The 23088-nt window shown below is 53.2% G+C and overlaps 7 protein-coding genes across 7 annotated transcripts; 3 read left to right on the top strand and 4 right to left on the bottom strand.

The window, feature by feature from the left end:
* Positions 1-2088: 2088 nt before the first annotated feature.
* J4E87_011010 (uncharacterized protein) lies at positions 2089-4362 on the top strand (the record flags this gene model as incomplete). The annotated part of the gene is made up of 3 exons (XM_049382577.1): positions 2089-2458; positions 2511-2868; positions 2916-4362. 3 exons carry the CDS (start codon positions 2089-2091, stop codon positions 4360-4362), a joined length of 2175 nt encoding a protein of 724 aa, XP_049227697.1.
* Positions 4363-4804: 442 nt separating this feature from the next.
* Positions 4805-5509, top strand: J4E87_011009 (uncharacterized protein; the record flags this gene model as incomplete). Its single annotated transcript, XM_049382576.1, has 1 exon — positions 4805-5509. One exon carries the CDS (start codon positions 4805-4807, stop codon positions 5507-5509), a length of 705 nt encoding a protein of 234 aa, XP_049227696.1.
* Positions 5510-6353: 844 nt separating this feature from the next.
* J4E87_011008 (uncharacterized protein) lies at positions 6354-10418 on the bottom strand (the record flags this gene model as incomplete). The annotated part of the gene is made up of 2 exons (XM_049382575.1): positions 6354-6886; positions 6938-10418. 2 exons carry the CDS (start codon positions 10416-10418, stop codon positions 6354-6356), a joined length of 4014 nt encoding a protein of 1337 aa, XP_049227695.1.
* Positions 10419-11335: 917 nt separating this feature from the next.
* Positions 11336-13209, bottom strand: J4E87_011007 (uncharacterized protein; the record flags this gene model as incomplete). The annotated part of the gene is made up of 4 exons (XM_049382574.1): positions 11336-12019; positions 12069-12496; positions 12550-12808; positions 12859-13209. 4 exons carry the CDS (start codon positions 13207-13209, stop codon positions 11336-11338), a joined length of 1722 nt encoding a protein of 573 aa, XP_049227694.1.
* An 805-nt stretch (positions 13210-14014) lies between these two features.
* J4E87_011006 (uncharacterized protein) lies at positions 14015-18288 on the bottom strand (the record flags this gene model as incomplete). Its single annotated transcript, XM_049382573.1, has 5 exons — positions 14015-16146; positions 16198-16958; positions 17446-17590; positions 17650-18159; positions 18213-18288. 5 exons carry the CDS (start codon positions 18286-18288, stop codon positions 14015-14017), a joined length of 3624 nt encoding a protein of 1207 aa, XP_049227693.1.
* A 1304-nt stretch (positions 18289-19592) lies between these two features.
* Positions 19593-21653, top strand: J4E87_011005 (uncharacterized protein; the record flags this gene model as incomplete). Its single annotated transcript, XM_049382572.1, has 1 exon — positions 19593-21653. The coding sequence occupies one exon, from the start codon at positions 19593-19595 to the stop codon at positions 21651-21653; it is 2061 nt and encodes a 686-aa protein (XP_049227692.1).
* A 106-nt stretch (positions 21654-21759) lies between these two features.
* On the bottom strand, positions 21760-22852 carry J4E87_011004 (uncharacterized protein; the record flags this gene model as incomplete). Its single annotated transcript, XM_049382571.1, has 2 exons — positions 21760-22609; positions 22665-22852. 2 exons carry the CDS (start codon positions 22850-22852, stop codon positions 21760-21762), a joined length of 1038 nt encoding a protein of 345 aa, XP_049227691.1.
* Between the last annotated feature and the right edge of the window lie 236 nt (positions 22853-23088).

Below are 23088 nucleotides of genomic sequence, written 5' to 3'. Positions count from 1 at the left end.
GTGCAGGCAGTACGCGTATCGCGGGGGGAAGATGCGATGGCCGTCCCGCCCATGCACCACACTAAAATATTACAGCGAACGTATTGATTCAAGGGCTTATTGTAAGATGCGGCCGAGAGATGACGGACCGATGCCGAAAATACTGCATTGGGAAGGAAATTCTTACCGTCGATTACGGTGCGCAGATGCGCATTTGCGCACATGCATAAGCCAAGATTTCACAGAAGCCCCGAAAACATCCTGCTTTGCCAACTGGCCAGCGGCACTACTTGCAGCCACTCGATCTGAGGTGATATTGAGCGGCTGTTCAAGAAAACAGATCTAAATGTCTACGTTGTTTTGGGGGTTGGTTGACTTTCGTGCCTTGCACCGATGTAGACAGCAGGGCACCTGTCCAGTGCCCGGGTTGTTCCTTGTGTGAGGTGTAACAGTGAAATCGTACTCGCCCTTCTTCTTGAATTTTGGAGTGTGAAATGTAGTGTGCGTTTCAATAGAGTTGGGGTATGGCTTGCCACTGTTCCGCAGGTTGTGAGAAGCCTTTCTGGAAGCATGCATCGGCCTGTCAATGTCGCAAAGCGACAAACAGTATCCAGAGAACGATCCAACAGATTTCAGATTTAAACAGCCTGGGATTCAAATTGCCTCAGAGTTTAATCAATTTCTGGTCTTACGGGGGTACGCCCATATATACCTCAGAGTATCAATGCTTTGTTTGTTTTCTTCCCGGAACGATGTGACTTGGTAGCAACGCCGATCTTGACTGCTTTGGTGTTCTTCCTTTGTGGTTAGGCTGCATTTTGTCCAAGGTCAGCGTTGGTGTGGTCCATATTACCCAACTGCCCCGCATCGCTCAAGTGAATTTTCCCACAACCAACAAAGAGCTGGGGATATAAACGCACGATCTGCTCGGATCTTCATCAATTCCTAGAGAAGGACAGATGGCCGGTTAGTCTAAACACCTCCATCTTCAACGCATCCATTCTAACATCCCATACAGAGCTGGTTATGGCGCCAGGTTAAGGTTTCTTAACGTTAAGTCTAAGAGAGCAATTTCTAAGACATCCTGGTCACGAAAGTGGCGTGGGTTCGAGTCCCACTCTGTTCAGCATTCGTCTGGCATTGTCAGATACTCCAGGATATTTTTTTTCGCTGTTTTGGGTCACTTTGGGGCATCCCTTAGTCAACCCCTTGTTTTTTGCTGTAACGTGTCGCACATAACACAAATCCTTTCGAAGCCTTGTTCGAGAGACGTTCTTTGTCTGTATAATGTATTATTTACGTTCAAAACCTAATAGCTCGCTCAAGGTAATTCTGCACAATACTCGTTAACACAGGCAAGATCCTAAGTAATGCAAGCGTCTAAACCTGCTTCAATTATTGCGTATTAACAAGATTATACCAGAGCTATAACAACTGTCTTATATACAATACAGCATCTAACGTGTCTTCCTTTGTACAAGACCTAGGTCTAAGCACAGGGCAGCTATTATGTATGTACAGGCGCGTACTATAGATCACTACTCGACTATCAGAAGTCCCTATTGTCCTTGTAGTTCCCGCTATCATCTTCTTATAAGCAAGTAAGACTGAAGGTGCACAACAGCTCAAGAGTTTGTAGGTGCCCAGGTGTAGTGAGAAGCAAAGGCACAGAAGTGGTCGACAGAAAGAAGAGGACGAAGCCTGCGGATATGCCGAAACCTCAAACCAGCACTTCAATAATAGCCATTGTGGCTTCAATTGAGTTACCAATCCTTCAGTCGTTTGTCTAGAGGCCCGGATAGTTGTTCTTTACTAATAGCTCGGCTCAAACTTATAGAAGCCAGGCGACTGCGAATATAGCGGTCTATCACAAGGGTAAGCATAGCACCTTGTCTCGACTAACATCAAGTTCCAAGTGTAGGATTCTGATATCGACGTTCGGAGAGTTGGTGAACCGCGCGTGTGGAGCACATGGCTCGCCGATGTACTAGTCTCGATTAGGCTACGCTAGAAGAGAACCCCGGCCCGCTTGTCAGAAAAAGTTCGGGAAGTCGCGAACTTTTGCGACTTCGAGCTTGAAGACTGCGACACGACAACGACTTTCCCAAAATGGCCGGTATCAAACGCAAATCGACCGGCGCAAGTGCGCCCGACGCCAAGGACAAGAGCAAAAAGGTCAAGGTCGACAAGCCTACCACCAAGAGCGAGAAGAAGCGCGACGTTAAGCCGGTCAAGAAGGCGAAGAAGACCAAGGAAGAGAGCTCCGACGACTTTGAAGAGTCGGATACGAGCGAGAAGGACAATGGCTTCTACGGCTTCTCGGCGGCCGACGGTGCCGATGTCGACATGAGCGACGCCGACAGCAGCGACGAACAACCCGCAAAGTCCAACGGCAAGACACAAAAGCGCAAGGACGACAACGGCGCCTCAGACAAAGCCGAGGGCGAGGGTGTAGAGTCCAAGTTAGCGGGGTTGAATGGTAAGATAGAGCCATGTACCTTGCCTGGTGGTTTAGCTAACCGTCCCTCTAGTAAACAATTCGAAAGAAGCGCACGCAAAGCAAAAAGCCCTTGCCAGAGAACGAAAGGCCGCGAAGCCAAACGCCGACATCATCGAACGCTCCAAGAAGCTATGGGAAAAGCTCAGGCTGAAGTCGCATGTTGACAAGGAAGAGAGGAAAGGGCTCGTCAAGGAGTTGTTCGAGATCATAACTGGCAGAGTCAAGGACTTCGTCTTCAAGCACGACTCTGTGCGTGTCATTCAAACAGCCATCAAATACTCGACAATGGAGCAGAGGCGAATGATTGCGAGAGAGCTGAAGGGCGAGTTCAAGGTCCTCGCTGAGGGCAAGTACTCCAAGTTCTTGATCGCCAAGTTGGTGGAGAAGGGGTGAGTACAATGTCCACGCACGGCATAACATGTCTAACCGATCGCAGCGACCCTGAAATTCGCGACCTCGTCATCACCGAGTTCTACAGCCACGTCAAGCGCATGATCAACCACCCCGAAGCCGCATGGATCGTAGACGATATATACCGAGCCGTAGCCACTCCCGAGCAGAAGAACCGTCTTCTGCGGGAATGGTATGGTCCTGAGTTCTCCATCAAGGGTCTTTCTGCCGAAGGCACCGATAGCGCAGAGCTATCGGCCATCTTGAAAGAATCCCCGGAGAAGAGGAAGCCTATTATGGGCTACCTTGAGAACCAGATCAACTCGCTCATTCAGAAGAAGCTCACTGGCTTCACCATGCTGCACGACGCCATGTTGCAATACTTCCTCGTATGCGAGCCCGGCACCGAACAAGCGAACGATTTCCTCGAACACCTCAAGCCGGACCCAACGACCAAGGAGGGCGAAGAAGCCGACAACGTAGATCTCATGAAGAACCTCGCGTTCACAAAATCAGGGTCGCGATTGGTGTCGCTTTGCTTCGCATACGGCACAGCCAAGGACCGCAAGCTCTTCCTGCGGCCGTACAAGGACACAATGGAGACTATGGCTTTCGACCAACACGCCCATCACGTCCTTCTTGCCGCCATGGCAGTCACCGACGACACCAAGCTTTCCGCCAAGTCCATCTTCAGCGAGCTTCTACCCAGCAACGATGCCCTCCCTGAGAAGGTGTTGAACCTTGTCAATGATGCTCGCGCACGCACAGTCTTACTATACCCATTCGCCGCAGATGCGAAATGGTTATTGGACGACAACACCCGCGATCGATTGAACGAGTTGTATGTTATTCGCCAGACTACATCAAAGAAGGACCCAAACATTCGTCTGCAAGAAATTGCAAAGAGCATCGAGCCGCAGCTATTGACAGCTGTCACCGCCCGCGCTGCTGACTTTGCCTCCTTCACATTTGGACTACAATTCATGGGCGAGGTTCTCGTTGGAGCTCCAGAGATCGAACCGGCGAAGCGCAAAGAGGCACTGACAGAGGTCGCCCGTCTTTCACAATCGATCTTGGACTCTGCGTTGCCTGCTTCCGCCGGCGACAACAAGGCTACCAGCCACGGCAAGAACATGTTGAAGATGCTGGTCCAAGGTGGCAAGTTCGACCCCACCACCAAGAAGGTCGTTCCCGTAGAGCCTGCTCTCGGCTTTGCAGATTTGCTCTGGCCTCAGATCAAGTCTAACCTGCTCGACTGGGCGACTGGTCAGGGTTCCTTCGTGGTGGTGTCCATGACCGAAGCTGAAGGTTTTGCCAAGAAAGACGAAGTATTGAAAGCGCTGAAGAAGGAGAAGAAGGCGCTAGAGGCAGCTGCCAACCCTCCAGGCGCGCAAAATGGCGAGGCCAAGGGCAAGAAGCAAAAGAAGGGCGACAAGCCGGACGCGGCTCCTAGAGGAAACGCTGGAGCGAAGATTCTGCTTGAAAAGTTGTAGAGTAGCATGTATTTGATTCGAACATGTATGATGATACCCATGTAAGGCCTTCTTCATGCATTCCATGTGTTCCAAGTATCTTGCTACCCCCTTCATTACGTCTCCTCGGCATCGATGTATACTACATGCCCAGGTGTTGCCATGTGTCTTAGCAGTCCAAATCGGGAATCGCTTCCGCCGAAATATGCAGGCACACCCACCTACCAACCCGGACTTACACCGGTATTTGATCCATGGATACCACCACCCAATAACCTAGATGGTCAATCAATCTACCTTCCGGACCACTTCATCTCGTTTACTAATTATCTCTCCTCAAAATCAACTTGGCCGCCACTCTAGTATCACCATCGCGGCTACCCAACTTTCATATTCTCTCACCTCTCATTCGCATACCACATATTCCCGCAGTACACATTTCCAAAACCCACCCAAGAACAAAATGTCACGCAACTTCACCATCGACGAATCCTCCCTCCCCTCCATCTTCCAAGCTCAATGGAAATCCAACCCGGACCCAACCGCCTTACCCTTTCCCCACGACAACCCCCCATTCGCCCTCACAGCCATAGATTGGCAGCAGCTCTCCCTCTCCGACTCAGACTTTACACCACACACCTGGTCGAACCTGCACACCCTCATCTCGACCAACCACCTCGAAGAGCTCAAACGCTGGCCCAGCGCCCTAAAAGCATATCTCGCATGGACCGCACACGTAAAGCAGAGATACGGCAGCGTAATGACCTACCTACTCGACCAGCGCCTTCTCTGGGAACCAGTTGAAGATGAAACCGGGGCGTTGCGATTCGATGTAGTCAACGACACGCCTTTTGCGGATGCAGCGGATTACAAGATTCTGAGGAATGACTGGGCGTATGCGTTTGTGCCTGGTATCAAGCATGTTGTTGTGTGGTTGAAGCAGCGGTTGCCGGTGGATGGGAAGGGCGGGTTGAGTGAGGAGGGGAGGGCGATGGTGGAGGAGTTTGTGAAGAGAGAGTTTAGGGATAAGGCGGGGGAGGAAGAGGGGGGGAGTAAGGTTATTTGGTTTAAGAATACGACGGATTTGCAGAGTGTGAGGAGTTTGGAACATGTGCATGTTTTGGTTAGGGATGTGGAGGATGAGGTATTGAGGGAGTGGATGGTTTAGAGGGAAAGAGAATGACGAGGAGGGCGAGTGTGGAACGTGTTCTTGTTTTTCACTTACGTACTCCGCTTACAGTAGATCTATGCATCGATCGCAGTTGTGATAATTATATGCTATTCAACTTACGTACGGTACGATGTGATGAGTTTGACATATATCATTTAAAAGGAATAGCAGCATGTATGCATGTGTTCAAAGGATGTATAAGCCACGCAGGGCAATCGTTGCTTAGTATATACCGCATCGCCTTCATCATCTCGACGATTAGACAATAAGAGAAAGTGTTGCTCGCCCGAACCACCCAGGCAAGCACCATGTATAAGGACGATAACCAAAAGTAAAGCCCCATACCCATAATGATACGGAGAAACGCCCTCGCTAATGCAGAAACACCTACAACAGAATGCCCAACCAACAGCGGTCATACGTAAGGAGACGCGCCTGACAAAAGAAACAAAAATGGGAGATGAGCCCATGTAAATGCCCTATCCATACTTCCCAGGAGACGCTAGCGGGAAGTGGAGGAGTACAGGCAGAAGCGGAAATAACAATGTTTGCAATCTTCGTGTCCCCGGAATTTCGGGTTGCAAGATAAAGTGTAGGTAAGCACTCCTTATGGTTCAGAGAAGTTGAATTGTCGGAAAGGTGAAGCTCCAGTAAACGAGGAGCCAGGTGGTATAGTGAAGGGACTAACACCGGAACCTGCTGAGACGGCATCTGGGGAGGGTAGCAGGCTTTGACCAGAATCGAGACTGGCCCTGTGTATGGAAAGGCGGCGAGCCACTATGCACTATCAGCCAACATCATCAAGATTCATGACGAAACATGCTGATGAGGGCGTCAAGGATTAGTTGTAGGTGGAGTTTTGCCTACTACTTTGTGGTGTTCCACTGCTAGAGTTGCTATCACTGGGCGTCGCTGGTTCCAGACTGAGCTGGGCGCGGAGCGTCATGATCCATTCGTGCTGGAGCAGCTCGACCGCACTGGCTCGCTTGTTCGGATCGCGGTCGAAACACTTCTTGAGGAAGTCGATACCAGTGTCGCTGAGTTGCTCCTTGGATGGTAGTTGCGGTGGGTCACCCTGGGCAATGTGGTACATGATGGCCCATTCGTTGTCCATGGAAGCCCAAGGGCGGCGACCCGTAGCCATCTCCAGAATCACGCAGCCCAGTGACCATATATCGACAGCGCCGTGGCGACCTGTGCTTCCACCCCGAATGACTTCAGGGGACATGTACATCGGTGTTCCGGTCATAGAACGTTGGCGGCCCTGGCGTGTGGCGTTGTGTTCTGCGGCGAGGGTTCGACCTTGGCGAGCGATGAGTTTGGCGGCGCCGAAGTCGACAAACTTGATGACTCCGTTGTGGTCGAGCAGAATGTCTGGGTTTGGTTAGCAAGGGTGAATCATAATAGGATCAGAGGCAAACTTACTCTCGGGCTTAATGTCGCGATGCACAACACCGGCGTCGTGTAGGTAGGCGAGACCCTCCAACATCTGAAGCGCGTAAACCATTATGACGGTCTCGTCTTCGATACGTCCATGTTCAAGCAGTCCGGCAAGCGAACCACCAGAGCAGTATTCCATGAAGATGTACACCTTGTCGCGATGTGGTTCGATACCATAGTAAGACACAATGTTGGGATGATCGAGCACTTGAAGAACACCCATCTCGTCTCTGATCTGAGCGACAATCGTAGGAATGAGCTGTGGATCTTGGAGACGAATTTCTTTGACGGCCATGAGGTGGTTGGAGTCGAGGTTCATAGCTGCGTAGACGGATCCAAATGTACCTCCGCCGACAAACTGGCCCTGTTGCCATCGGAGTGTGACGTTTGTCGCAGACGAAGAGAGGTAGGTCAGCGCTCGGTCGGCTTCATTAGAGTCCTCCAGCACCCTACCAAGAGCTTGGCGTTCGGCTTCCTTGTCTTTGCGGAAGGTGTCGATTTCTTCGAGCCTCTGCATCCACTGTTGTTGAGTCATCTCAATAGACTCGTCGTCATCCTTTGCGTTCTTCGGGTCGAGCAGGCTCTTTCCGGCAATAGCGTTGAGGCGTTGTCGCTCGGCCTGAGCTGCGATGGTCGACCTCGCGCCCATGATGTCGAAGTGGGAGATAAGGACGGACATGCAGCCAGCTACCTTCAGTCGCAGCTGTGAGTATTCCTCGTCGCTGATGGAAAGGATGTTCTGACCGCGGGTCATCATCATGGCAAACTCTAGAGCAACCACAGCCCATCGGAACGTCTTTCGATCCGAAGCAATGCAGTCGTCGCAGATGAAGCTGACCCAGTCGAGTGCCAGCCTGGTTAGCTTGATGTTGTTCATTGCTCTTCGGTTGTAGTCCATGTAGAGGACGGAACGTTGACCGAATTCTGTCGCGAAAGCGAAACAAGTCTGGATGAGATCCTGGCAGTCGAGACCAACTGTTTGCCTGCGAACAATCTCGACACTGTCCATGATGGTGTTGGACAGCTTGTATGCCGTCTTCTTGATCTTCTGCAGTTCTGCGTTGACACGGGGAAGATTGGCGCGCTGATCAATCAGGGTGGTGAGCTCCATGCCTATCGACGAAAGGAATGATAGATTCGCGTTTGCGAGGCGTTGTTGGGAGCCATCCGCGACGAGCCTCAACCGACCAGGCTTGAGGTCGAGATGGGGCTCGATGATGTTGGCCGACATCTTCTTGCCGGGCCAGTACAGGGGCTGCTCCGGTCTGATTATCAAGACATACGGGTTGGAAGGGTCTTCTGGGGCTTCTTCTGCGTGGTAGCAGGTTGTAAGAAGCGACTGGATGTCGTTCGGTCGGTCGAGTGCCGTCGGTGATGCAACAATGTATATGCCAGTGTTGTTTCCTCCAGTGGTCTCGACGAGGAAATGACCAGTGGCGACGAGAGCTTCGTACAGTTCCTGGAGCTGCTCCTCGTCTAGGTCGATGTTGTTGATGTTGAACTCGGTGCAGTTCTCGAAGCGCTGCGTGAGAATCCTGGAGAAACGGAACAGCTTACGCTGTCGGACGCGGACGGAATCTAGGATCTGCTTGTACCGCTTTTCCATCTCAGAACCCGTGAGCTCGTCCGGCCGACGCTGCAGCTCTCGCTCAAAGTGAGCGCTGAGACGAGTCAGCGACTTGGATGTAAGCACACTGAACTGTTCCGCAGTCTCGACGTCGCCGCCCTGGAGTTGTCGGCCGAGCTTGTTGCAGAAGTCCCACTCCTGTTCGAGGATTTCGGCCTCCTTGAAGGTATTCTTGTTGGCGGCCAACTTCCAGTTCAGCATTTTGAAGTAGAACTTGAGGGCGTCTAGCACGACTGTGTCGAAGTTCTCCTCAATGCACGGAGGCAGATCCCAGCCAGGCTCCGGCCGGGAGATGACCATGTAGCTCTCCTTGACCTGGCCAGCCATGGCAAGCAGGATCTGGAACTGCGCAATCATCTGCTCGGCCATCATGACGCCCTGTTGTGACGGGTCCTTGATCTTCTTGGCGTACGAGAGGCGGACGCGGATGATCTCCTGGAGGAGACGCGAGGGGAAGTTGATGAGAGTCAGCAGCTCTTCGATGTAGGGCGGAAGATGTCTCTCGGCAAAGCCTTCGGCGTTGGCGATGAGGGTGGCCTTGGCCTTCTGGATGACCTTCTCGAGCGGGGCCAGCAGGTTGGTGTCGCCCTGCAGGGACTTGAGGCCATCCTCCTTGAGTATCCGGTCAATAAACGAAGAGTCGTCGGTGAGATGGTGGTCCTGGGACGAGCGCGGGCGGGGCTTGGTGAAGTCGAGCTCCTCGTTGCCGACCCATTTCTTAAGGATGGACATTTCGGTGTTGATGAGGGCGATGGTGTTGTGCCAGGCGATGACGGCGTCGCAGGCGTCCTTGTAGGGCTGCGAGGCGGCGCGGGGATAGGCAGCCTCGAGGGCCTGGCGCGTGGGGTAGACGCTCTCGACCTTTTCGATCTTCTTGACAATGTCCTCGACCTGCTGGGCGGCTGTCTGGCCCGCCTCAGCCTCGCCGCCGACTTCGAACGAGATGATGCTCTCGAGGTTGGCGCGGATCTTGCTGCGGGTGTCGTCGACGATGCGGCGCTGGGCCTGCAGCGAGCGGCCGCAGACCTTGGCGCGGATGCCCATCCAGATCTCGGCCTTCATGGTGCTGTCGCCCTGCTGCTCGGTGCTACCGATGAGGCGCTTCTTCTCCTGCTTGACGACATCACCCGTGAGGACGCTGGCGAGCATGCTGTGCCACTCGAGGCGCTCGCGGTTGGCGGGGATCTTGAGCTCCTCGATCGAGGGCTGCATGTCGTCGTTGCCATAGTAGAGCAGCGTCTCCTGGTCGTAGGGGTCGTTCTCGACATACTCGGCGGTCGAGGGCGACTCGTCGTCCGTCTCGGAGTCGGTGCTGTAGCCCAGGCTCGGGGTGCGCAGGGCCGGGTCGAAGAAGTCGTCCTGCTGGTCCTCCTGGCGGATGCGCTGGACGTAGGCCTTTTCCTGGGCGCGGTACTCGGCGTTGGGGTTGCGGCGGCTGCGCGTGGCCGAGTTGTTGCGCGGGCGGTGGGCGGACGAGTTCAGCGAGAACTGCTGGGGGCGGCGGGCGGGTGCGTATGCGCTGCTGATGGTGCGGCCAGGTGTTGGGCGGGCGGCTCTGGTGGTCGACGTGGGCGCGCTGCCCCCGTTGGGCGTCTGGGGCGGCAGGTCCGTCATGATGGCAGGCCCGCGAGAGCGCGAGGAGCTGGCGTTGCTGTTCCACGAGTACTGGGGCTCGCGCAGAGGCGCCACTTGGTCGCGGCTGCTGGTGGTCGTCGTGGGCTCGCCGGGCGACGTCGTCTCGTCCATCGAGTCGCCAGACGACCCCGAGGCGCTGCTCGTCAAGCCCGGGCGTTCGGGCGCATTGACTACGACGGGCTTGGTCGCGTCCGCCATGGCCATGTTGTTCAGCAGGACGTTGTGGGGAGCGGCTCTCGAAAAACGCACGCTGCCATGCCCGCTCATGTTGACGACGACGGCCGCCTTTGCCGTTGTGGGTAAGGATCAGCGCCGAAACAGGTTCGCGGGATGTTGTGGCGGTGCAGCACAGACAGGTGGTGAGATGAGAAGAACAGCTGGATTGGTGACATTCACTGCACTCCTAATACTCACTGCACTACCCAACACTGCCTGGTAGCACCTTCACTGGTTCCTGGGCAGCTTCCGCGCCTTCCACCCGGCTCGCAAACTCCCTAGCCTCTCAACTCTTAGCCTCCCAGCTCTTTGCCATCCAAGACAGCAGCAATCTTGGAACTGCCATACAGCCTCCAGTCGCCACAAGCTCCGCGCTAGCCCCCCTAGCGCCATCCTTCCCTCATCCACATCCTCGAGGCTACCCCAGCGACCTCACCACCAATCTCGCTGCAGACCCGAATCGGCTGTCACTCCCGGGAGATCGATGCTTCCAGCTTCGGCCATCAGGGTCCATTCGGCCCTCGCCATTTTAAACTCACGATGTTTCCATTACCGCGTTCTCCTAGCACGTGTCTAGACTCCGCGACATGACCACGGCATTATGTATAGCCGTTGGGATCGGCCACCTGCATCGCGTCGAGTATGACGCAGCGTCAACGTCTGCTGTTTCACCAAACTGCTCGACAAAGCAATGCGTATTTGCTTACGTCGGAGCAGCACACGCCTTCGCAGGCGCACCCATGCCAATGGACATTGCTCACAAAAGAAATATGCATCACTACGGCGCGTACGATGATGACGTCAACCACGCGTTCCACACATCTGGGAAATCACCAATCTCCATCGAAGTTGTCTGAACAAATAATATTATCATCCATCCTATAGGACTATTTCACTGCACACCCCTAGATATCCTTCCTGGCCAGCTTGCTCTTCTGTCTGATCTGCTTGCCCCACTTGTAAAGCACAAATGGAATCGGGATAAAGGCAATACCCAGAAATCCCAACAAACTGCTCGCCCAGTTTATGCCCAACTTCTGATACATGGCATTGGCGAACAAGGGGAATCCTGCACCGAATGACGACCTCATCAAGTCGTTACCTGCCAGTACACTAGCCACAGAGTCGGGGTAGGCATCCGACAGGTAGGGTAGGACGGCCTGGAAGAGCGTGAAGGCAGCGATACCGAAGCATCCAGATCCGATAATGGGCACAATCCAGTGCACATCCGACCGCGAAGTCCATCCGAACCAGAAGAGACAGATGGGCACAAAGAAGCAGCCAACCATGGCAGGAATCAGACGCTTCTCTGGCGCGATGTTGCCATCATCGTCGAACTGCTTCTCCAGGTAGTAGTAGTTCCACGCGAAGAGCACAATGACGGCGATAAATGTACCAACGAGGATACCCAGGAACGCAACACCCTCAAGGCCGAGGTTGAAACCGTAAAGTCCTGAGAACACAAGAGGGAACGACTCGAACCAGATGTAGAGTAGACCGTAGATGAGTGCGATGTACAAGTTCAACAGGAATACAATGGGTTCCTTGAACATGAGGGTGATGGGTTTGAGAAGACTCATGTTGAGAACCTGAGGTGGTGTTAGCAGTGATTGGATATCGTGAAGAAGGATTACTTACGTCCTTGCCTGACATCTCAGCAGACATGATATCCGGCTCGCAAGTAAGACGGTCGTCGCCAGTCAGCTTCTTGAGCCTGCGCGTCCTGCGGTGCAAGATATTGGGCGCGCTTGTCTCCGGGAGGAGGAAGAAGAGGAAGACCCAGCAGAAGCCCGAGAGCCACATGATCTCCCACATGGTCCACCTCCAACCTTCGGCCATGACGGCAAAGCCACCCACAAGAGGACCGAGAACGGGACCGCAGACAGCTCCAATTCCCCAGACTGCAAGACCGTACACTTGTTTCTTGGGACGGTACATGTCGGCGATGGAGGCTCCTCCTGTTGCGAGTGCGGGCGAACCGAAGAATCCAGTTAGGAATCGGAAAGCGAGTAGCATGCCGAAGTTGACGGAGAGAGCGGTAGGGATCTGGAGAAGGACGAAGATGACTGTTGTTGTCGGTTAGCATGTCATGTCGATGTGAGCGAATGGCTGCACTTACGAAGGGTGATAATGTAAACCCAGAGACGGCCAATCTGCGGAATCTCGCTCATGGGTGACCAAAGGAGAGGACCAAGACCGTATCCAGCAACGTACAGCGTCAGTCCCAAGGTCGCGGGGACCTGAGCAACGCCAAACTCTGCCATCACGCCCATGAGACCAGGCGTGTAGATAGCTGAACCGATGTATACCGAGAAGGTGAGGAAGCAAATCTCAAAGGTGACGAAGTACCTCTTTCCTCGCGACCAATTCTTTGGGTTCTACAGAGCCGTCAGTACAATCCAAAGATATTAACATGGAGCAAACATACCTGAGCATCATCCGGACCATACCAATCAATAACGTGAAGGTCCTTGCCCTTCTCAGGATCGACTCTCAAGCCACTGGCCTCGTTGACACCATTGCCCACAGTACGCGACGAAGTCTCCGAATCGCGTCCCTCTCGGTTCCTCACACCATGCGTCTGAGCGAGCTCATCGATCTCGTCCTTGTTTTCCGGCGCCTGCGTAGAGCCATGGTAGGCCGCATACCCAGACTTCTCGTGGCTGACATACTTCTTCCAGATCTCCGGATCCTTCTCTTCAGGATATTGTAAGTACTTGTTGCGCGTCACAAGGCGGACGATATGGCCAAAGGCCGAGTCGCGGATGAGATCAAACATGATGCTCAGTCACGAGAAATGTGTTGGACAGAGCAGAGCAGGTAGGCTTGGAATAGAAAAAGACACAACTACTCCCATTGAAGCCCTGGCATCGAATGCTTAAGTCCACTACACACCCGTGACATCATCGTCCCCATCACGCCCACCAGCTCGATCTAAGAAACCCTAAGGAAGCTTATCCGTCCGCCAGGCGCCGCAAAGGGCACCCACGGCCTCCGAAAACACCCCTTGCAGTCACAACTGCCAAGGAAAAGAGGCTCGAAAAGCTTAGCTTGACACAAGATCTGGACTGGTGATGGCATTTGTGCGCGAGGCTATCGAAAAGTCCATGACGCGACCGCATCGTTGAGATCGGCGCCAGGGCACTCAGATCGCGCGCACACTCACGCGAAGGAGATCTGGCGTTTTACCTAATTCGCTCGGAATGCTGCGGATGGACTACGCGTGGTGTATTTGTGATGGGAGGAATGCGCTGGCGGACGGGCGAATGACGTGCCGGGTGAAAATGTTTATCTATCATTTAGGTTTTGTTGTTGATGTTCTGGACTGGATGTCGATGTGATGACGTCGTGAGTGAAGAGGTTGCGCGTGGCTGGATTGGGCGAGTCGTGCGCGCTACTGTTCATGACTCGTCGACATGTGCGATCGAAAAACCCGTGGAATCCGAGACGTAGACTTGATGTCTCACTTACTAGGGCGCAACATCGAAATTGCATCAGAGTAGAAATGGATGAGCATTACAATCAGTGACATGATCATTAAAGCAAGTAAGCAAAGCAAAGCACTTACGCCGTCAGTAGTCACCTCAATACCTATCTACTTTCATCCCCATCTCGGTCCTCAAGTCAAATTCCCTCATCTTCTCCATGTGTGCATCATCGCACACCATTTCCCTTTCCTTATTCACCCAGTCTTGCCAGGAACCAAACTTGTCCAACCTCTCATTGACACTAAGCCCATCATCTCGGGTCCTCATATCCATATCAGCGCCTGCCTGTCTCAGCACCGCAAAAGCCTTTACCCAGCACCTCGACACAGCGTAATGCAACGGCGTCCATCCATTTTCATCTGCGTGGTTTACGTCCGCGCCGTGGTCGATAAGCGCTTGCGCGATGTAAGGGTTTGAACAAAGACATAGTGGCGTCCGTGCCTTGTTATCTTCAGAGTGTGGTGAGACGCCTTTGGATAAGAGGAGTCTAGTAGCCTCTAGATTGTGAAACTCAGATGCGAGATGCAGTGGTTTGCGGCCACTGCCATCGCGAGCTGTGATATCGGTGTCTGCATGCTTGAGCAGGTCCAGTGATGGACTACTTTCCCTGTCTGCAACGCGATCCATGTGTAGAGGTCGTTTGAGCGCGATGTGGAGGGGACGGTCGCCGGTGTTTTGGCAGATGACGTTTGGGTCTGCGCCGTAGGAGAGCAAGGTGGGAACGACGGTGGGAGTATCTGCCATGCACGCGAGTGCTAGGGGTGTGTATCCCCCATGATCTTCCACGTTGATGATGTCGTTGCAGGAAACCCTTAACAGGAATTCCACAATACGGTTCATACTGGCCTGGGCTGCGTAATGCAAGGCAAGTCGTCCTTTTTCGGTCGTACGTTGTCGGACAGAGGCACCTCGTCTCAGTAAGAAAAGAGCTGCACCTTCATGACCCTCCACTATGGCAGCGATCAAAGGGGTGTGACCTGCATCGTCCACGGAGTTGATGTTAAGTGGCTCCTCTTCAGCTAGATCCAGATCAAGGAGAAATCTGAGCACATTGGCTTTCCCACACGCAGCAGCGATATGCAAAGCTCCTTGCCTCTTCTTGTTGACAGCAGACACGTCTGCGCAGCGTGTCACCAGAAAGTTTACCAGCTCCGCTTTCATGCCGCACGCCAGAAGAAGAGGTGACATGCCGTCGTTGTTCTTCGCGTTCATGTCTGCGCCTTTCCGTCTTAGTGCGTCAATGAGCTCTTTTTGATTGTATTGGACGGCAACGTCCATCGGAGTAGACCCATCGTCAGCCTTGTCGTCGTTCACATCAGAAATGGAATCCAGCATCCGGAACGCTAGGCTTTTGGCAACGTCGGCACTCCCACCATCGAACGCGCTTACTACACTTAGAAAGGCAGAAGACTGAGCGTCCGGTCCTTTCATGACCTTACATCGCCCACTTGCGAGCAAAAGATCGACGACAGGCATTTTGTCTGGACGGTCGTTTTCGAATCCCAAGATGGCACGATGTAGTGGCGTGACCCTCTTTTCTATGGTGGGATTTTGCGAGAGCTTGGCCGGATCAGCACCAAATTTGAGAAGTACTTCGACGAGTTCCAGGTTGCACGCCAGCCCGCTGACTGCGACGTGGAGTGGTGTGTAACCCATGAACCCGAAGATATTTGGATCGGCTCCGAGTCTGAGTAGCTCTGCAGTTATACCGACATCCCTAGCAGCTAATGCAGCATATAGCATGTTGCACATGGCTTTTGCTCTGACGAGCTCTCCGCCTTGATCTAAGACCCATTCGACCCAACCCAGGTTCTCCCCGTCGGTGGAATGGGGATCGATTTCTTGGTACATGATAGAAACGGCCTTCATCACTGGTATTAGTTCTACCTTGGATTGCGCAGTGGCCATTTGGAGTGCGACGCTATCCTTTGGGTAGTCGGGTCCACCAATGGCTTTTAACAGGATCTTGGCAGTAGCGAGATGGCCTTTCGTCAAGGTCATATCGAGGATCGTGTCGCCATCAGCCCAATCGACTTTCAATTCTGGTTTGTAATCTGCTCCGTGTGATATCAGGACCTGTAGTACTTCTGCATGTCCTTGTATTGCAGCAAACATTGCCGGTGTGAAGGACTCTGGATCCTCACTAAGTGCATTGATGTCTGCACCGCTAGCAACCAGTAGCTGTACGGCTTCCAATCGGCCATTCATACTGGCGAGTGATAGGGCGGCTGCTGATATCAGTTGCTGTTCAACAAGTCGTGAAGGCTACATCAACTTACTGAGACCCTCTACACTACGGTCGTCCACCCTCGCGCCTGCCTCCAACAAGTAACGAACGACTTCATGCTGTCCGTACTCCGCCGCCCACATCAGGACGGTGCAACCATTCTCACTTCTTTCGTGCAAATCTGCTCCTTTGGCGAGAAGTAATTTGACAATTGCCATATGTCCATGCCTTGCAGCCAGTATCAAAGGCGTCCTCTCATCCGTGCAGGTCTTACTGACCTCTGCTCCCTTGCCGATGAGAAAATCAGCCCCATGTATCATGCCGTTCGATGCAGCGAAATGTAACGCGTTAATATCCTCTGTCCCAACCGCTTCCAAGCTGGCGCCATGGTCGAGGAGAAGCTGGATGATCTGGGGTGCTCGCTCTTTCTGCATGACGGCATAGTGGCTGGGAGGAAACCCATCGAACGGGCGGGTCACATCCACGCCTCTTTCTAGCAAGAGAGTTATGATGGCGATGTCTTGCTTCCAAATGGCGAGGATTAATGGTGATTCTCCCTCGTCTGTTCCATGTTCGACATTTGCACCGTCGTCCAACATCTTCTTCACACCATTTAAGTCTCCGACTTTGATCGCATCGTGGAACTCATCGTAATCCCATAACCAAGGTCGGCTTTCCCTGGATTCGTTCTTTCCTCCGTTGCGCTCTGTTTCCTCTGTCACCGCTGTGGTCGGTACGGGCGTGCCGTCTTGGGATCCGGGGACGCTCAGAACATCGAGGTCGTGCTCAACAATTTCAAATCCGTCATCGGAACTGCGCGAGGTTTCATGCACAGTGTCAGCCCTTGGTGATGGAGTTGTCGCGCTCATGTTGGGTATGGAAGGCACGCCTGGAATTAGTGCAACGACCTCGAGCGTCGTCCGACCGGCGATGATGATGTTCCAATAAACGCGCCGAACAACTCTTGTCAAGATTTTAGAAAGTATGAATTGAGGTGCGACGTTATCGTTGTGCGTGTATGATCTGGCGGCATTATGACTTCAAAGCTGAACTTATCAGCTGCTAGGCAACACTGCCCATCGGGCGCAAGGCAGGAAGTGTGGCCGCGCTAATGCTGCACAGTCAGATTGGTCAAGCAGTCTGGCGGGCGCAAGAGAGGGGTAGTGTGGCGCATGGCATGCAGTGCAGCAAAACCTCATGTTTATAAAATTTTCAAAAGCTATGGATACATAATCCGAGCGCACGAGAGAAGGAACAGTCGATCGATCGGTTTAGGCACTGGCGCTTGCTGAAAACGTACTAGTCGTCCTTCTCCAGCCATTGTTTACACGCCTCGTAAACCTTAGGGAAGGCGTCGTCAAGAGCCAGAAGCTTCTTGAACTTGTCCTCGCTTATGCACTTGACGAAGTGTAGCATCGACACAAGGATGAAGTCGGCATACGAGACTGCTCACAGGTTAGAATGTATGAAGCCGACATGATTCAGCCAGCGCATTGTCACTTACCAGTCTGACCCAGGAAGTAAGGTCCACCGTTCTTCCTCAGTAGATCGCCCGCCTCCTTCGCCGGTGCCTTAGCCGCCTCCCAACAATCGTCCGCATTGGCGTCCTGTTCGACTTGTTCGAGCGGCTTCCCGAACATCTTCTCTCTAGTCTCATTGAAGTAATCCGCACTCGGCTTGTTCAGCAGCACAACTGGTACCTGAGGAATGAGTAGTGGTCTCAATGGGCCAGCTATCTTGGCAATATGGTCCCTGACCTGCACAACGATGGGGTCGTCGAGATGCAAAGACGGAGTTGGATGTTGCTTCTCAAGCTCATAGGCAATGGGCCAAGAATCCATCTGATAGGTGCCGTTCGCATGCTTGATAGCGGGACTGGTGTACTCTGCGAAATAGCCTGGCGCGTCCTTGGGGGTGGGTGGGATGCCGAGGGCTTTGAACTTGGGGGCCAGGTCAGGATATTCTACCCATTCGGTCGTGTAGTCGATCTTCTTGTAATTCAGTACCATGCGAGCTGCGCGCCTGTCAGAAGGATCAAGATAGCATTTGTAGTGTGGATGAACTCACTCTTCCACGGGTTCAATGACCATGAGGAACCACTCCTGCTAGGCAGATCGTACAGAACCACGTTTGACGACGACATGATGTTTTGGTCTCGATGATTGATAGTTAACAGCAAGATTGAGATAGACGCGATAAATATGAAGCTCTGAGACTGGTTGACATGACGCCCTTCGTGCCTTCTCCACAGTCATTTGTCATCTAGTGTTAGGTGGGGAACACCTGAGGCTAATCGGCAGTCGCTCTCGCGCGCGGGCATCATCGTCAGAGTAACCATCCCCCTGTTTTTGCGACGACGGATGCGTCGCATGAGTAGCACAGGAGCATCAACATGCCTCCTACAACTCCGAGGATTGGTGGGTGCCCGCAAAGGTAAGAGCTGACAGTTTGGCAACCGCGGCCGGTTATGTGGGTACTCACTCCGCGACGCTTACAACAGCAACAACTACAACAACGTTGACATCGGCCTAAGCTTATCTCCGCCCTCGAAGAGCTTCCACAACTGCATGGTCGAAGTCAGCTGCATTTTGCGACATACTGCAAGTTCCGAGCCTTGCGCTTCTACCCTCCCGCAGCTGCATCTTAGGCGAATGAGCGTTCCGGCCCCCCATACTTGTTGTTCGTGGCGTACAACCGCTTGGATACTACTGGACTAGAAACGCCTCGATACTTCGCTTGCATTCAACAGCCTATCTAGCTAACAATAGGACTACCGATCGCTACACTCGTGAGTCTAGCGTGAGACTCAGCCTCCAGTTTGGGAAAATCCAGCCTACCAAGGATGAAGAGGGGTGGGCTGATGTAGTTCTCCGAACGCATGCTTCACGATAGGCGCATGGTAAGTCGTTGAAGTACTTTTTGCGCTTCTATTATTACAACTTAGTACTGGTTGTCGTCCGTTTGTCGCTGGCAGTTCTCAACTTTGGCCTTGCTTCGCCCACGCTGTGCAACGCCAAAGGCTTGCAGATGCGGCTGTTGTGGCCCCCAATCTTTCAGCCCCCAATATAGTCGTCGCGCGGGAACCCGTCCGGTAGACAGCGATAAGAGCGCCATGTGCGCTCAAGAGGATTCTGCATTTTCTCCACTCCAGATAATCACTCTTACTACTTCTCTTGGGAGCCCTTGCAAGACTACTGCCGAATTCCTTTCACATACTCATATACCCGGGGAACACGACCACAGTGTCGGTACTTTCGCCATCGCTAAAGAATGCGCGTAACGCCTCGCTCGCTCGCTACCTAGTTTGCTATCTTCGCCCAAGACACCTGCAGCCTGCCGTCTGACGGCACACGAGGTTCCAAGCCACGCAAAATCATCTCTACAGTTGTAGATTTGACAGAGCACAAAGACACCATCCCATCGAACATAGACAAAAGAATAAGAACCATGGATCGCAGCCGCACAGTCAGTGGAGGGCACTCCGACAATGCGCCATTGATCAGCTCCGCCGAACCACTCAGCTACGACAGTGGTGATGTTGCGATGCAGCATGTCGACGACGCATCATACTCGCCATCCAACTCACCAATGCACACACCATCCATGGTCCAGTCTCCAGAGATCATAGAGTCCAAGGGCGGATTCTACGCCAGTGTAGGCAGCCCCAGCTCCACCTTCGATGTTGAAGACGGGACTCATCACCACAAACACCACCACCACGTCAAGCGATTCGACCAAAGAGAGGCACGGAAGACACTCCTCAAGACAGGTGCTATGAAACTCCTCGTAACGCTGTTCTTCAGCGCAGTGATGTGTGTTACACTCAAATGTTGGGAAGGATGGCGCCGCCCCGTCGTTCTCTCCAAGATCGATATCCGAATCTTCAACTCGCTTACTCTCGGTCTCTCGCTGTGTCTGGGTTTGAACATCTTGGCCTCGTTGAAGCACTATGCATCAGTGTTCCGATGGTCATTTCTCACTAGACATTACGTTAGTCTAGAAGTATTCGACCTGATCCTACACCTGAGTTCGCTTGCCAAGGTTACGAAACTGATGATCCTGTCGTCACCTGGCTTCCGGCGTCAGAAATGGCTGCGCAAATTCCGAATGTTCAAGGATGTTAGAGACGATGAGACGAAGTGGATGTGGCTAGCGTGTCTGGCATGGCTGGTTCTCAACATCGGCTCTCAGATCCTAGTGGCACTGCTGAGTCTGTTCTGGCCGATGGAGAACTCGGAGATACCACTCTTGTCATACGGGAATGTAACTGTAGCCGATCTGAACGATTGGTACGTCGACAACCCGCCGCGCGAGATCGACCCCGAGATCAGTCTCATCAACGAGACTTCGCTGGAAGCGGCGTGGATGTACGGCATGGAAGCCATGGCATACCCCGAATTCAATCTTACCGATAATATGGACGACATGATTACCGATCTATCCGGCATACCAGGCACACCCATCTACCGCGGCAACGGCGCGTGGCACTACCGCTTCTTCAACCGCGACCCAGCCCACCAATGGGTCAACTACCTTGCCAGCTCCCGCAACATCACAGCCCACGCATCATGCGAACAACTCGAAGTCAAGGACGGCAAAGTGCACGACGTACCCGACGAATCCCTCTACATCATGGCTCGACACCAAGGCGACGATGACTACGTTAAGTGGGAAGTCACTGAACAAGCCGGCGGCTCCGTAACCTGGATGGCCTCTGTTCCCGAAAACTGCGGGCCAAGATGTACGAACTTCACCGTCATGCAACTCCCCGAGTCGGACAACAAAAAGCACGCGCGCGTGACCGCCGCCTCCCTCTTCCTCTGCAACAACACACTCGGTAACGTAACCGCGATTAACGCCCCCAACGACATCGATCCCCGCGACCCCGCCGACTTCAGGGCAGTCTGGGGCTCCGATATCTTCGCTCGTACAGCTGCTGGTGCCATGGGCTGGACAGGTATACCATGGAACGGTTGGTTCGACCGCCAAACCCGGTCCTACAGTCAAGGCACCAAATGGTCGCCCGCACACAACATCGCAAAAAATGAAGTCGAAGACCTCCTCATGCGCTTTACCATCGGCGCTGTCGCTGCCTTCGATGACCATGGCATTCGCTACAACGTCACGCACCAAACCGTCGTCCCATCGCAAGGCCAGCAACTCGACGTAGACTGGTCCTACGTTTTCAGCATCCTAGGCGGCATCTGCTTCATCCAATTTCTCGCTCTCTGCCTCTTAGGCCTCTTCGCCAACCGCACGATTGTCCGCGACGAGAGCTTTTTTAGTATGGCCATGCTGTTGAACCCCGTTGTTAGTCGTATTGGTGGCGATGCGGCGATGGTTATGAGTGGGGATGAGATTAAGGCAGCGAGGGCGCTGCGGTTCAAGAAAATCAAGTATGATTACCATGAAGGGGAGAAAGGGGAGCCGAATAAGGTTGCTATTTTCTTTGAGGGTGAGGATCGCAGGGAGAGTCGGAAGAGTTGGGCTGCGGGAAGTTATAGTTAGGGAATGAGTGTGCGTCGGACGTAAATCAGCGTTGTTTCATGTAATGCATATAGTTATCATTTTGAGTCAGCTACTTCAATAGCGTTATAGTACTCTAATCGCTCCCTCATTTCTTCTTACCGTCCAAATCGGTGTAAAAGTTCCATCCAAAGTTACCTGACGGAACGTTAAACCGCATCTTCTTATCAATGCCAGTAATCTTCTCTACATCCTCCTTAGGCAGCGCAAAGTCTCCCTCCAGATTCGCCTTGATCCTCGACTCAGTCTTGCTCTTGGGAATAACCGAATGGCCCTTGGCAATACCCCACGCCAGCGCGACCTGCGCACCAGTCTTGCCATGCTTCTTGCCAATCTCCACAAGCACAGGGTCATCCATCAGCTTGTTCATATTCTTCCCCGAATCGTAGATTTCGTTCTGGTTGCCAAACGGCGAGTACTGCGTCACATGGATACCCTGTTGCTTGTGGAACTCCGTGAAGTCGTTTTGCTGGAGGTAAGGGTGACATTCGATCTGATGAGCAGCAGGTACAACAGACGTTTCCTTGATCAAGCGTTCCATTTCCGCTTTACTGAAGTTCGAGACGCCGATTGCGCGGGCTTTGCCGCTTTTGAAGCACTTCTCCATGGCTTTGTAGGTGTCGACGTAGTCGCTGTCGCCCACTTTGACTTTGCCGGCGGAGTCTTTGGGGAACATTTCTGAGCCCCGAGCGAAGGGCGAGGGCCAGTGCATGAGATAGAGGTCGAGGTAGTCGGTCCCGAGGTCCTTGAGGGAGGCATCGAGTGCGGCTTCTACGTCGTCGGGGTGGTGCGAGTTGTTCCAGAGCTTGCTGGTGATGAAGAGCTCGGAACGGGGGACGCCAGACTTTTTGATGGCGTTGCCGACTGCGGGTTCGGTGCCGTAGATGCGTGCTGTGTCGATGTGGCGGTAGCCGGCTTTGAGGGCCATGGTGACAGCTCTATTTTCTGCATTAGTAAAACAACACGCTTCTTAACGACAAGACAACAGCTTACGGTTCCTGGGCTTCCTTGTCCTGCCAAGTTCCAAACCCAATGGCAGGAATCTTGGCGCCTGTGTTGAGCGTGTGGGTTGTGCCGTTGTGCGCCATTCTGATTTGTTGCGGGAGGACTTGTCTGGTTATTTGTGAAAGTCGGTCTGTGGACGTTGTGCGTAAAGAACGCGAAGCAGATGAGGCGAACATGTTGGCTTTATGTGTGCTTTGAATTGGAGTATCTGGTTCGCTCTTAGTGAGTCTTTATGGTACTCAAAAAGAGGGTAGGGCATCGTCATGGCGGGCGATGAGCTTCCGAGGTTGAAAAACGATGATGTCACAGGGTTCACCACAACCATCATGGTGTCGATGGAGGATGCGGGAAGCTAGACGGCAGATAACGAACGTTTGACCTCGGGAAGGCTAGAAGCGGAGGACACGCTTGA

The sequence above is a fragment of the Alternaria ethzedia genome (assembly GCF_023757985.1).
Source record: "Alternaria ethzedia strain BMP 0044 chromosome Unknown scaffold_62, whole genome shotgun sequence".
NCBI classification, from domain to species: domain Eukaryota; kingdom Fungi; phylum Ascomycota; class Dothideomycetes; order Pleosporales; family Pleosporaceae; genus Alternaria; species Alternaria ethzedia.
This window is presented reverse-complemented; position numbering and strand designations above follow the sequence as displayed.